Genomic DNA, 14,138 nt, shown 5'->3' with positions numbered 1-14,138 from the left:
TTAGGGTTGAGGTGTAGAGCATCATCAGATCTGCTGAGAGATTTGTTACTGCCTCCTCTCCCAAAAGGAGTTTGCCTTGCAGTTCCTTGGGACATCTGGGGTTGCTGCCTTGATACTGCCAGCAGTCCCAAATGGAAGACACAAATTCAGGCCTCTTCTCATCCTGCATGGCCCCACCAGATCCTGGGGAAGGGCTTTCTGATCCAACAAAGCATTGGCTTCTGATAGTTTCCCTGTAGCCAGAACCTGACTGCTTATTAATGGGAGTACTCAGGCAGCCTCGAACAACCTCTCCCCTCCCTGGGATTCAGAGCTTTCTGCTCCTCAGGACAAGTTTTAGAGGAAACAGTACAAAGTGTTGCCAAACCAATCTCACACATGCACCTCAGCCCAAGGGAAGGGAAGTGACTCAATGGCAGGTACCAGTAATGAAAATGAACAAACAGTTGGGTTGCGTGAGACACATGGCACATTTGGCTTAGGAAGGAAGGAGAGGCTGGGAAAATAGGTTCTGTGCCCTGATGGAGAAGTTAAGGTTCAGGCTGAGATTCAGGGCAGGGCACAGGGAAGCCAGTGGGATGTTTTCATCACAGGGCACTCACATTCAGATCGTCGGAAAGTGCACAGGCCTCAAGCACCTCCTGGTAGAGCCTGGCATCATAGTCCCTCCCAAAGAGGATATTCTCACGGACAGTGGTAAACTGGATCCAAGGCTCCTGGGTGGCTAGGCCGAATCCTCGCTCCAGATCCCAGACATACACTTGCCCACCAAGTCTGCAAACACCCCAGAGCCAGGTAGGGGAGAGAGGCAGAAAAGGAAAGAAGAAATAACATGGGGAGAGCATGCCTGGTAAATGGGTCTAGCTCATGGAAAATCCCCGGTAGCAGAGGTGCTAGGAGGTGGGACAAGGGGAGAGGTGTCTTTGGCTATTTACCTGTTGAGTTCTCCAGTGACTGCTGCAAGCAGAGAACTCTTCCCACAGCCAACCTTCCCAACAACTCCCACCAGCGCCCCCTGCAGAGGGAAACCAGCAGCGGCAGATTTATTGCATTAACACTTGGCCCTTCTGGCGACGGCTCCCTCTTCCATATTCCCTGCACCCCCACTCACCTTTGCCACTGCCAGGTCCTGAATGAAGATCTGCAGAGTCCCTCCAGACAGGTGCTGCCTGGTGCTCTCCTCCCTGGGCGGTGACCAGGAGAAGGTGGAGTGATGCATTTCCAGTGCAGAGGATGGGTCTCTGGGGCCATCTGGCAAAAGAAAAGCAGCACAGCCACTGCATTAATCCTCAAGGGTCAGAAAGTGCAGGGGAGACACTAAGCTGGGCTCAGCCACTCCTGCAGTAGGCTTCCGAAAGAAGACAGCCCAGACAATCTCAGACGCTGGTAGCACCATCAGCTCCACTCCCAAACAGAGTAGGCAAGGATAAGAAACAGTTCTGACACACTCTCCACAGTTGCACAAGGCCACTGTGTGACACTGAGACACTCCCCTGTTGTAACGTCACCTTAAAATCCTTCCTTCTTGCTCTCTTCCACCTGTCTCTGAATCTCTGTAGAAAGCAAGTGGAGACCCAGTGACTCCCATGGAGTCATTCCAAGAACAAACTGGACTCCCTATGTCTGAAGGTGGAAGGAACAGCAGGGAGCTGGCAACAGGGATGGAGGGAAGAAGGGAAATATGGAGAAGGGAGTGTAGAGGTTTCACCCAGTCTGCCAACCAAAGCCAAGGGGCTGATGGCTTCAGTGTCAAGGGAGATTTTGGAGAAATGAGCAAGCATCCTTTGCTTTGAGAATATACAAAGGTAGGAATCAGCAGGCATAGGCATGGTCTGTTTGGTGCTGATGGAGAGTAATGCTATTGCCCTGTCCTCTATTGGGGACATTTCTATAGGTCCATGGTGTGCGCTCACCTCAGACTGACTGAAGGGAGCACTGCTCACTGCTCAGCATCCTAGGGAGTTCAGAGGAGGTGGAGCAGTTACCTAACTGCACTAGGGCCAGTGAGCCCATTTCCTATAGACTTGTTCCCTGTGGACCCCAAGCACCTTCTGTGTTCAGACTTCTCCGTGCTTCTCTTCCCACCCCGCACATGGAAATTCCACCCAAAAGCCTATAGCACCCATTCCTGCTTGTGTCCCATCTCCTGTCTCCATACCAGTGATGTAATAAGCATGCAGGTCCTGATCAGAGAGCTCAAGGAAATGCTGGATGCGATCCAGGGACACTTTGGCATCCAAGATTCCATTCAACACCCAGGGAAAGTTATTGAGGGGAAGAATCAGCATCCCAACAAGTGCCAAGGCTGTAAATACCTGTGCCAGAGAGGGAGACAATAAAGAATTGGGGGATAGTGATCCTTTGGCACTCCCCCCCACCACACACAGAAGAGTTTCACAGATTAGAGACCATCATGGGGAGGGGGAAGACAGAATGAACAGATGTCCTTGCATCTGTGGGAAGGTCATGGCCCACAGAAGGGTACTGAGCCCTATTCTCAGGGTGGCTACAGCTGCACTCAGCATGGTGGGCTCATTTCTGTCCCCAGGGGAGATTCCAGAGGAATGCAATCCCATGCAGGAGAGGTGCTCCACTGTCATTCTGCTTAGGATGGTTCTGAAAACTCTCTTCCCACTTTACACATCAGTCTGAGAACAGCAGTGGGGTTGCACAGACCTCCCCTGTCATTCACCTTGGTGGCAGTGAGTTGGTGCCCCAGCAGGACATAGGTAATGAAGATGACAATGGAGACGACTACTGGCAGTGCTGCCCACAGGTACACGCACACAGCATCCAGGTACTTGATGGCTCGCAGCTTCTGCAGCTCCTTGGCTCGGCAGGCATTTATCCGGGCACCAAAGTGCCGCTCCCAGGTGTAAAATTTGATCACTCGCATGCCACACAGGAACTCTGTCATTAGCTGTGGGCAGAGAGGCAAGTAGAACAGAACAGTCCCAGAGCCATATCACACTAGATGCTAGCCACACAGATCTGACAGAGAGGAGACAAATGATGGAGAAACAAGGGGCCAGGACTAGGACATGTCTACATGTGGCACGGGCAGCACTCAGGAGCTCTGACCCCTCTTCCCTGATGCTACGCCTTCCCATTTGAGCTCTGCGGTGTTCAGTAAAAAAATAAACACTCAGTATTTAATGTCTTTAAATTTAAATTTAAAACAATTGGCTCCCCACAGAAGATTCATCCCGCAAAACAGTCCTGACTTATCTAGAGAAGACCACCATGCATACTGGGGGAAATATACAATTAGATACAACTTCCTTCAGGAACATATTGTAAAAGCTCCTACAGATTTGCTGTGCGTCTGGGAGTGAGACTTAAGTTTCTATGCTTCCAAAATATGGGTTGCGAACTGCCAAAAGGATTGGAGGGGCTGGAGAGAGCTCTGTCACCATTGTAGATGGTAAGTTAAAACATTACCATAAAATCCTATCACACTGGAGCCCAGGACACTTTGATAGTAATCCCCCGAGGGAAGAGACAGCGCTGGAGATGCTCACATGGCAGAAGCGAGAAAGTGGATGACACTGACTCTGAGCATGCTAAATCAGAAAGGCACAAAACCACCATACAAAGGTGGATGCAGGCATTTTGAACCAGCAGTGGGCAGGGGTCTGAGGATTAAAAGGCATCAGCGGGAAAATGTGATGGGAGTGTCTCAAGGGAACAGACCATGGGTTTCAGAGTTCTAAGAATGATCAGGAAGAAAACGCAGCAATGAACCCAAAGGCTGCCTCACCTTAACTCGTGTGTCTTTGTGCTTCAGCATCTCCTTGTTGTTCTCCATGATACGGTTTGCTATGACCTTGTTGACAGGCACAAGCAGCAGGGCCAGGCCCAGGCCTCCCAGGAAGGCCACCCCAACCTGCTGGTAGAGGAGGTAGAGGGTGATGGCAAACTGGAAAGGGAGACTCCACACCTCATGGAAGCTGATGCAGAAGTTGACCAGCCGATCGGTGTCTGTGCTCATGAAGTTGACAATCTCGCCCATGGTGAAGCCAGTCAGACTGCTGCCACTAACCCGCAGGGCCTTGCGATAGATGGCAGAGATGACTGCAGCACGCACCGTCAGCATTACCTTGTTCACCTCATAGCTGAACTGGTTCCGCAAGACAGCACCTAGGAAGGAGCCAGCAAAGAGGCCGAGGGCATACAGCACCCCATGGCTCAGAGGCTCCTGGTGTGACTCCATGAAGCTAACCAGCAAGTTCAGGAGCAGGGGGCCTGAGAAGCCCAACAGGCTGCCAGCCAGTCTGAGGAGCCCTAGGGAGTAGTAGCGGAGCCCAAAGGCTGCATGCAGCACTGCGAGGAGTTGCACAGCCTTCTGGGCATCACAGGGGCTTCCTGAAGATGAGGAGGCATCTCCACTCCCATCACTTTTGGTGACAATTGGGCTAGTGGAAGACATTGTATCTTCCTCCTCTTGGCTGAGAGCTGCCTTTTCCTGCCAGCAGGAGTAGAAATGATCATGGACCCTGGCAGCCTGGAGCCGTTGAGGTAGCAGATAGACATCCTGTGGCTGATTCAGCATCCACTGATAGCCACGCTTCATAAGAGGGTTCATCCAAGCATAAGAGAAGCGTGAGAGCCAGCTTTCACCATCCTCTGCCACTCCCTGCCAGTTAGGCGCTGGGATCCCTGGCTCCGAGATGAGAGGTTCACGCTGCCAGGAGTCATTGATGGAGCAAAAAACTTGCCTGCTGGCAACAGGAGTAATATACCCAATCACATAGATAAGTAGAGAGGCCAACTGCAGGCAGAGGATGGAGAGTCTGAAGATGTGAGCAGAGTGGAGGTGGGGCCAGGCCACCCCATTCTGGCAATACCATACCACTGTGATGATAAGGGCAGGGACAGGGAAGAGGGCTAGGAACACCATGGCTGCAGGGCCACGGGAGGAGCCGTACGTGGACCTGTAAAGCATGAGGAGTGCCAGGCTATGAGTGAGCCATGCCAGCAGGGCAATGCCACTTGTCAGCACTACCAGATACAAAGTACCAAACTCCTGCTGAGTGATGGCTGCTGAGATTATATCAAGGATGGAGAGGCCAGTGAGTATGAAGGAGGCAGCAATTCTGCATTTCCAGCCAGGTCTGTGGGAAGCCCCTGGGACAGGTGATCTAGTGGAGAGAAAAGTGGTGAAAGCTTCAGAGTGGAGCCAGCTACCATTCCATCACCTGTGACTCACTCCTCCCCTTCTTCCCACTTCTCTTCCCACCACTACCCAGTCACCCCTAGTTCTCACTCATATAGAGGATGACAGGCTCTGTGTACCATTCAGAGCTTTCTAGGAAGATAAAAATTACCACACCTGATCAGATCATGTGTCAATATACTCTGGTATCTTGTCTCTGACAGTGGCCAATAGCACATACCTCAAAGAAAGATGCAAGAAACCCCACAGTTGACAATTATGGAATAACCTTCCCGTGAGGAAATTTCTTCGTAACCTGTGATACTTGGTGGTTGAATTAGGTCCTGAACTAGGACGGTTTAAATCCTTGCTAAAAATATATTTTTATCCTCTCTAAAATAACTCTGGATGTTCATATTCTTCATATGAATGTCTGATTCTTTTTTGATTCCTCCTAAACTTTTGACCTCAGTGATGTCTTGTGGCAAAGAGTTCCACTGGCTAATTACCCAATGCATAACAATTTCCTTATCGATAATATATTTACGGCCTGTCAATTTCATTGACCATTCTCTTGTTTGTGAATTATAAGGAGGAGTAAATAGGAAATCCTGATATAATTTCTGTACACCATTTATTACTTTGTATATTCTCTCAATGCCACCTTGTATTTATATCCTCTCTAACCTAAATAATTTCAATCTTTTCAATCTCTTTTCATACAGGAGTATTTTTAGGCCTCTCATCATTCTGATCACTAGTCTCTGAACTCCCTCTATTTCTACTAAATCTTTTTTGAGATATAGCGACCCCAGCTATATACAGTACTTCCAGGTGAGGAAACTGATTGGTGTAATGACATTATAATATTTTTCTCTACTCAGTCCGTTATATAGAACTAAGTATGTGTTTGTTTAACTATCTGTCACTGCAAATTGAGCAGATGTTTTCACTGAGCTGTCCACAATGATGAACAGGTCTTTCTCGAGAGGTTACAGTTAATTTAGAACCCAGCAGCACGTAGGACTTTTCTTGTTTTAAAAAATAATACCACCTAAGGGGCTGGAGGGAGGGAGATACAGAGAATATATGTGCTTGGCTAAGAAATGATTCAGGAGGGATATGATAATCACCTTCAATTATGAAAGGAGCATGACGAATTGTTTAGGGTGGTACCTAAGGTATAACTACTAGGAGGAAGGAGAAAAGAAGTACAACTGGCTTAGCTGTGGTGTATAATGTAACAAAACACAACCACAGGATAAATATAACTTTTTCAAAAGGGAATATGTCAGCTGAATATCAGGAAATATTAGGGACGATTAGGCTTGGGCATCATCTCCCCAAGGGAAACGGTGGAGTCTCCATTAGTTGGAATATCTGAAACTGAGCTGGACAAAACCTTGGGGAATAAACTATAGGCTAAATTCTATACTGGACCTGGGGGATAGGGATGGACTAAACCAGGGATCTCAAACTCAAATCACCATGAGGGCCACATGAGGACTAGTACACTAGCCAAAGGCCTGCATCACTGAAATCTGTTCATACAACAATACAAAAGTATAGTCCACAATGAAAAAAATGAAGAGTAAAATAGCATGCTGTTAAAAGTCAATGTATTAACTTTTTTAAAACTCTAATGCAAAGCAGGGTTTTAATAAAATATAAACACTTGTAACTATTCCTTATGTGGTCAGTAACACTGATGATGATCTACACCAGCGGTCTCAAACACGCAGCACACAGGCCATTTCCTGCGGCCCGCCATAGGTGCCGACTCTCTCCTGCACTGGGTAACCCTTTCCACCCCCCCAGTCACTGTGCAAAGTCGAGAGGGAAACTGAGGCTCGCTTAGGAATTATAAAAATGTTCCAGAAAATTTCCACTTTGTCACAGACACTGTCCAATATCCCAACGGAGAGACCCCTGGGCAATGGGGGATGACGTCCTCTGGGTGCCCAGCACCCCTATCAGAGAGACACTGGGCAATGAGTCATGGTGCCCAGTGTCCCTAACAAGTCTATCACAGGGGTTTCAAACATGTGGCCCCCACCCCATCTCGCCTCTTCCCACCCCTTCTCTTCCCCATTCCAACCCCTTCCCCAAAGTCCCTGCCCCGACTCCACCCCCCTGCCCCTATTCCAACCCCTTCCCCAAATCCCCTCCTCTGCCCCACCCCTTCTCTGCCTCCTCTCCTGAGCGTGTGGCTCCCCTACTCCCTCCTGGAAAGTCCTAAGCGCTGGGAGTCCTAAGGTGCGAAGCGCTGGGAGGTAGGCGGAGGAGCGGGGACGCAGTGTGCTGGGGGTAGAGCGGGTAGAGGGGAGCTTGGCTGCCAGCGAAGTCAACATCTATGGCAGGCAGCAGGACTAACTCAGCCCGCAGGCCACATGTTTGAGACCCCTGGACTAAACAGGACCTACTAGTGCTTTTCACTCTGCATATGCTCCAGCACGCCTCCCAAAAGGGAGTAAACACGAGACTGAGAATGCTTCCTGCAGGCAGCTGCTACGTGGCACAGAGAGAAATGATTTCCACCATTCAGGAGCCTTTTCCCACATCCTTCTTTACAATGAAGAGGAGACACAGATGGCTACCGTACCTTGGAGTGCCGAGGTAGCAGGCGCTTACTAATGCAAGGATTGCGTGAGGGACAACATTCAAAATCAGCTGGTTGAAGCAGTGACCAACACTACCATGGACCCACACAGGAAGTGGGTCTTCCGGACTGGTACTACACAGATCAGCCAGAATCTCTTCCATCTTCTCTTAGAAGTCAAGTGTAACAGCCAGGAGCTCCTAGGGAAGAAAACAGGAAAGAGAATTAGTTAGGTGTACAACTAAATCAAACACAGCTTGAGATAGGAAAGGAAGATTCCTCCTTTATTAATAATAAACTCCTTGCCACACTGCAGGTTCCTTGTTATGAGGATCTCAAACAATTTTACAAACATTTATTACACTTTTCTGCCTTCCCCTTATCCCCGTGAAGTAGGTAAGTCACACCCAGGATTAACTCCAACCATGACTATAGCCAGATGAAATTTTTCATGTGAAACTTTTTTTTGCTGAAAATTGTGGATTCAGGTTAATGGAAATCTAGGGAGGTGGTGGAATCTCCATCCTTATAAGTTGTTAGACAAAGCCCTGGCTGGGACAATTTAGTTAGGGTTGGTCTTGCTTTGAGCAGGGGGTTGGACTAGATGATCTCCTGAGGTCTCTTCCAACTCTATCTTCTATGATTCTTTGAAATATCTAATGAATTTATGTCAAATTGTTTTGGTTGAAATCCTCCCCCTGCCAAATCCACAAAAGATCAAAACATTGTTGACATTTTTAAAATGAAACATTTTGATGTTTCAATTCAAAACAACTTTTTGTTTCTAAATTCACTTCAATTTTGTAAAAAATATTGAAAACAAAACGTTTTGTTTGACCCAAAATGACATTTTTTCCCAACTTTTGGGTTCACTAAAAATTAGAAGTTTTTGGTTTGGGTCAACCCACAACAATTTCTTCTCCCCTCGATTTTTTGGAACAGCCAATGAACTGAAATGTCAGTTATTTGTACAGCTCTCCCAATGACTGCTATGTCGCTGGAGCGGAAAACAGCAGATCTTTAACAGTGCACAGCAATATTATACAATACTTTAGAACAGGAAGCAGAAGAGAATCCTATTCCAATTGAAACTGCCAAGAGAATTTAAAGATTACCCACAAAGGAAAAAAAGATTGAACTTGTGCTCGTTTTTTGCCTCTTAATGATATGTACAGGGGCCTGGAAATGTTTCATTATGAAAAGGGTTCTTTTACATTAGCAATTCAGGTCCTGTCCATCATGATACAGTTTACAACCGGAGAACTAGTGAAACATGACAACATGACATTACAACAGTTAAAACAGTGAAAGCTGCAGTAATTGAGAGGGAAAGGGCATTTTAGTCACTGTTTTAAATATTGATTTTTTGTTAGCGCCTATTTAAAAAGGTATGGATTGGATGAATGGACTGTAAGATGGATAGAAAGCTAGCTAGACTGTCAGTCTCAATGGGTAGTGATCAACGGCCCAATGTCTAGTTGGCAGCCAGTATCAAGTGCCGTGCCCCAGAGGTCGGTCCTGAGGCAGTTTTGTTCAACATCTTTATTAATGATCTGGATCGGGGTGGGCAAACTTTTTGGCCCGAGGGCCACATCAGGGTTTCGAAACTGTATGGAGGGCTGGGTAGTGAAGGCTGTGCCTCCCCAAACAGCCTGGCCCCTGCTCACTATCTGCCCCCTCCCAATTCCCACCTCCTAACTGCCCCCTCAGAATCCCCATCCCATCCAAACCCCCTGCTCCTTGTCCCCATCTGCCCCATCCTGGGACACCCTGCCCCTTACTTCCACCCCCAGGACCCCACCCCATCTCCCAATCCCCTGACTGCCCCACCCTATCCACAACCCCATCCCCTAACAGGCCCCCTGGGACTCTCACGCTTACCCAACCCCACCCCCTTCCCTGTCCCCTGATTGCTGCCCCCAGAACCTCTTCCCCATCCAACCGCCCCTTGCTCCCTGACTACCGTACGGGACCCACTGCCCCTTATCCAGCCACCCTGCTCCCCATCCCCTTACCAGGACTGGCAGATATGCTTTCTGGCCACAGCCAGCCACACCGCCGTGCTGCTTGGCAGGATCTCACAGCTCCGCCACCCAGAGCACTGGCGGTGTGGCAAGCTGAGCTGCATGGGAGTGGGGACAGCAGGGGAGGGCCTGGGGGCTAGCCTCCCAGGCTGGGAGCTCAGGGGCCAGACAGGATGGTCCCGTGGGCCGTAATTTGCTCACCTCTGACCTGGATAAAGGGATGGATTGCACCCTCAGCAAGTTTGCAGATGACACTAAGCTGTAGGGGAGAGGTAGTTACGCTGGAGGGTAGGGATAGGGTCCAGAGTGACCTAGACAAATTGGGAGATTGGGCCAAAAGAAATCTGATGTGGTTCAACAAGGATAAATGCAGAGTCCTGCACCTAGGATGGAAAAATCCCATGCACCGCTACAGGCTGGGGACCAACTGCAGAAAAGGACCTGGGGATTACAGTGGAGGAGAAGCTGGATATGAGTCAGCAGTGTGCCCTTGTTGTCAAGAAGGCATATGGGCATAATGGGCTGCATTAGTAGGAACATTGCCAGCAGATCAAGGGAAGTGATTACTCCCCTTTATTGGCACTGGTGAGGCTACGTCTGGAGTACTGCGTCCAGTTTTGAGCCCCCCCACTATGGAAAGGATGTAGGCAAATTGGAGAGAGTCCAGCGGAGGGCTATGAAAATGATCAGGGGACTGGGGCACATGATGTACGAGGAGACGCTGAGGGAACTGGGCTTATTTAGTCTGCAGAAGAGAAGAGTGAGGGGGAATTTGATAGAAGCCTTCAACTACCTGAAGTGGGGTTCCAAAGAGGATGGAGCTCGGCTGTTCTCAGTGGTGGAAAATGACAGAACAAGGAGCAATGGTCTCAAGTTGCAGTGGGGGAGGTCTAAGTTGGATATTAGGAAACACTGTTTCACTAGGAGAGTGGTGAAAGCACTGGAATGGGTTACCTAGGGAGGTGGTGGAATCTTCATCCTTAGAGGTTTTTAAGGCCCGGCTTGACAAAGCCCTAGCTGGGATAATTTAGTTGGTGATTGGTCCTGCTTTGAGCGGGGGGGTTGGACTAGATGACCTCCTGAGGTCTCTTCCAACCCTAATGGTCTATGATTCTACGATTTAACATCAATGACTAATTAAAATTTTGTAGACTTTGAGCCCTCCGCAGCAAACAAGGGAAAACTAGACTAAGGCTATGTCTACATGACAGCCTAAGTCGGCAAAACTTACGTCGCTCAGGGGTGTGAATATTCCATCCCCGAGTGACATAAGTTTTGCCGACATAGGCTGTAGTGTGCACAGTGCTATGTCGTAGGGAGAGAAGCTCTCCTGACAACATCGTTTCTGCCACTTGTGGAGGCGAGGTTTTTGTGCTGCTGGGAGAACTCTCTCTTGTTGGTATAGAGCAGGGATTGGCAATCTTTCAGAAGTGGTGTGCCGAGTCTTCATTTATTCACTCTGATTTAAGGTTTCATGTGCCAGTAATACATTTTAACATTTTTAGAAGGTCTCTTTCTATAAGTCTATAATATATAAACTATTGATGTATGTAAAGTAATTAAGGTTTTTAAAATGTTTAATAAGCTTCATTTAAAATTAAATTAAAATGCAGAGGCCCCAGGACCTGAGTGCCACTGAAAATCAGCTCGTGCCATAGGTTGCCTACTCCTGATATAGAGCAGCTTCACTACATGTACTGCCAGCTGCGTCACTGCAGCGCTGTAAGTGTAGACATGCCCTTAATATGCCTGAAGATATGTCTGCACTACAAGCACTGCAGTGGCAAAATAAGTGCTGCAGTAGTGTAAACACTTGCTATAGCGACAGAAAGGGTTTTTCCATTGTTGTAGTAAATTTGTCCCCTCGAGAGGCAGCAACTAGGTCGACAGATTTCTTCCAGCGACCTAGTGGTGTCTACACCAGAACTTAGGCTGTTTTAACCACATCTCTCGGGGGGGGGGAGTGAATTTTTCACACCTCTGAGGGACATACAACATCCGCACTGGGCCAAACCATTAGTCCATCTAGCCCAGCATCCTATCTTCCGGCACTTGCCAGTGCCAGATGCTTCAGAGGGAAGGAAAAGAGCAGGGCTATTATTGAGTGATCCATCCCCTGTTGTCCAGCCCCACTGTCTGGCCGCCAGAGGTTTAGGGACAACGGGAGCACAGCGTTACATACCTGCCCATTGGCTAACAGTCACTGGTGGATCTAATCTAGTTATACTTTTGGCCTTCACAACATCCCCTGGCTGTTTGGGGCGCAGCGCCCGGGGCGGATGTGGCCAAGGCAGCGGGCCCAGCCCGGCTCTGGGAGCGGCCAAAGGGGGCCCGGGGCCCAGCGGCCCCGGCTGAGCCTCACACAGCCGCCCAGCCCGATGCCCGGAGACGACAGGGTTCCCCAGCCCACCCGCCAGGGGCAGGCAGTGACGACAAGGCCGGAGCCGCCCACGCCACCCGCCAGGGCCTCAGGTGATGTCACTGGCTGCCTCCCCCTGAGCGGGCGGCCTTTGACCCCTGCCCCCGCGGTACCTGAGCGCGTCCCCGTCTCCGCTCCTTCGCTGGGCTCGCGAGGACGAGCCCGCACCCATTTCCTCGTGGCCGCGCTCCCTGCCGCCGGGAGGCCGCACTGCTGCCGAGCCGGCCTGGCGACGGCGAGCCAAGAAGGACAAACCCGGGCCTTGGCGGTGTCCCGCTGCGGGCCTGGGCTCAGCGGCAGCGTCAATCCCAAGCCGCTCCGGTGCCAGGTGGCTCCGCCAGGAGACGGCCTGAAGGCTCCCAAGTGAGATGTTGTGGCGGGGCCGGCCCGGGGGCCTCTGGGCTGAGCGAGCGGCAGCCCCGCGGCGGAGCGGGCAGGAGGGGAAAGCGCCCGTCCATGGACCCTGCACAAGGGAATGTCAGACACCCCCTTCCCTCCCCCGTCTCCGAGGGTGCGCTGGTGCCGATCACTGATCGTACAGCGGGGCTTGTCTCTGCTGGGTGCATGTGGGTGATCTTTTAAACCCCATGTTTTTTGTTAGCTCCTGTTTAAGTAAATGATAGAAGAGAAAAGGTCTAAATTGTTATGGGCAGGAGGGGAGAGGGTTAATGGTCATTTTAGAATTAGTTCTTTTTGAGACCAAGACGAACCTCGGCCCTGGCCCTGCAGTGAGATGGGTGCAAGCAGACCCCTGTGCTAGTGCAGAGACCTCTGGAGTTCAGCTGGTCTTTGAGCAGCTGTAAGAGTCCATCCGCAGGGATCTGATTTCCCAATGGGTACCATAGCAAGGGTGCCATTCAGAAGATAAACCTCCAGCATTGCAAAGTAATTATGTATCTTATTCATCAGTTAAGTAAATCTGTGCCTGCTATCATAAAGTTGATGGAGAGACACTACAGAGACAGTCAAATCAATAAGCAAATAATAAACAATACAAAATAGAGAGTAATAGAATTTGGGACTCTTGACACACAAAACAGTAACCCCAAGGAATATACAGTTTGCAGATGACACTAGAATGGAAGGAGTTGCAAACACTAGGTTAGAGAAATATAATACAACAGGGGAAACAGAGATAAAAGAGAGGTAGAAAATACTTAAATAAATTGAGTTTTAAAACATGTAGCTAGTACATCAGGGGAAGGGTAACACATGGGAAGGAGAAACCTGGAAAGTAGGAATGGCTGAAAGAGATGTATGGGTTACTGAACAACAAATTAGACATGGCCTTGCTAAGTGACATAGCAACTAAGCAGGTCAGTGCAGTTTTGGGCTGCATACAGAGTGGTATCCTGGAATAGAGAGTTCACAGTCTTGCTCTAATTAGCTCCATTGCAACTGCTTCTGGAATATTGTGTGCCATTTTGGGTACCTCATTACCAGAAAAAAGACAAATTGGAGGGAGATCAGAGGAGTGCAACAAAACACATTGTGGGCCGAGTTATGAGGAAAGAGTAAAATATAGGCAGCTTAATGAATCTGAATTCTTTAAATATGTGCCTAACTAGTACACTGAGCACATGTACAAATACTATGCAGCTTTCCTTCCCCTCCCACCCCCTAGAAAAAACACCTAGAAATAAGACTAGTGTCCAAGAAGAACAATATTTTTTCCAAAATCCCATTAGTTCCCTCACAGGTTTCCCAGACATCCCTCCTGCTCCCCTCATCTTGGTTCTCAGCATCTGTCTCTACAGGGTCATGTTCATACACAGTCACCTGTTGTCAGATTTGTAGATTTTAAGGCCAGAAGAGACCATAAGGATAATCTAGTATAACTAGGCCAGATAATTTATATCAATCACCACTATATTGATCCCAGGGCTTAATTTCTCAGAAATTATTTCCTGGAGCCCCCCCATACCCCTCCCCCCATTCGGG

General features: G+C 49.0%; 1 protein-coding gene across 3 annotated transcripts in view; it reads right to left on the bottom strand.

Moving 5' to 3' along the window:
* The window catches only part of ABCC10 (ATP binding cassette subfamily C member 10), a 30,242-nt gene extending 18,121 nt beyond the window's left edge, over positions 1-12,121 (bottom strand). For 2 of the 3 annotated variants that reach the window (XM_030557146.1, XM_030557147.1), the window contains exons 1-8: positions 11,961-12,121; positions 7,758-7,954; positions 3,761-5,141; positions 2,693-2,920; positions 2,159-2,315; positions 1,112-1,251; positions 936-1,015; positions 603-774 (exon numbers count right to left, since the gene is read on the bottom strand). In XM_030557146.1, coding sequence (XP_030413006.1) covers positions 603-774; positions 936-1,015; positions 1,112-1,251; positions 2,159-2,315; positions 2,693-2,920; positions 3,761-5,141; positions 7,758-7,918 — 2,319 coding nt within the window. In that variant the 5' untranslated portion in view covers positions 7,919-7,954; positions 11,961-12,121. The remainder of the gene's footprint in view (positions 1-602; positions 775-935; positions 1,016-1,111; positions 1,252-2,158; positions 2,316-2,692; positions 2,921-3,760; positions 5,142-7,757; positions 7,955-11,960) is intronic. The other variant, XM_030557144.1, reaches the window with a different exon arrangement.
* Positions 12,122-14,138: the final 2,017 nt, after the last annotated feature.

This window comes from Gopherus evgoodei, chromosome 3 (genome assembly GCF_007399415.2).
Source record: "Gopherus evgoodei ecotype Sinaloan lineage chromosome 3, rGopEvg1_v1.p, whole genome shotgun sequence".
Lineage (NCBI taxonomy): Eukaryota > Metazoa > Chordata > Testudines > Testudinidae > Gopherus > Gopherus evgoodei.
Note: the sequence above shows the minus strand (reverse complement) of the source record. Positions and strands in the feature narration are given on the sequence as shown.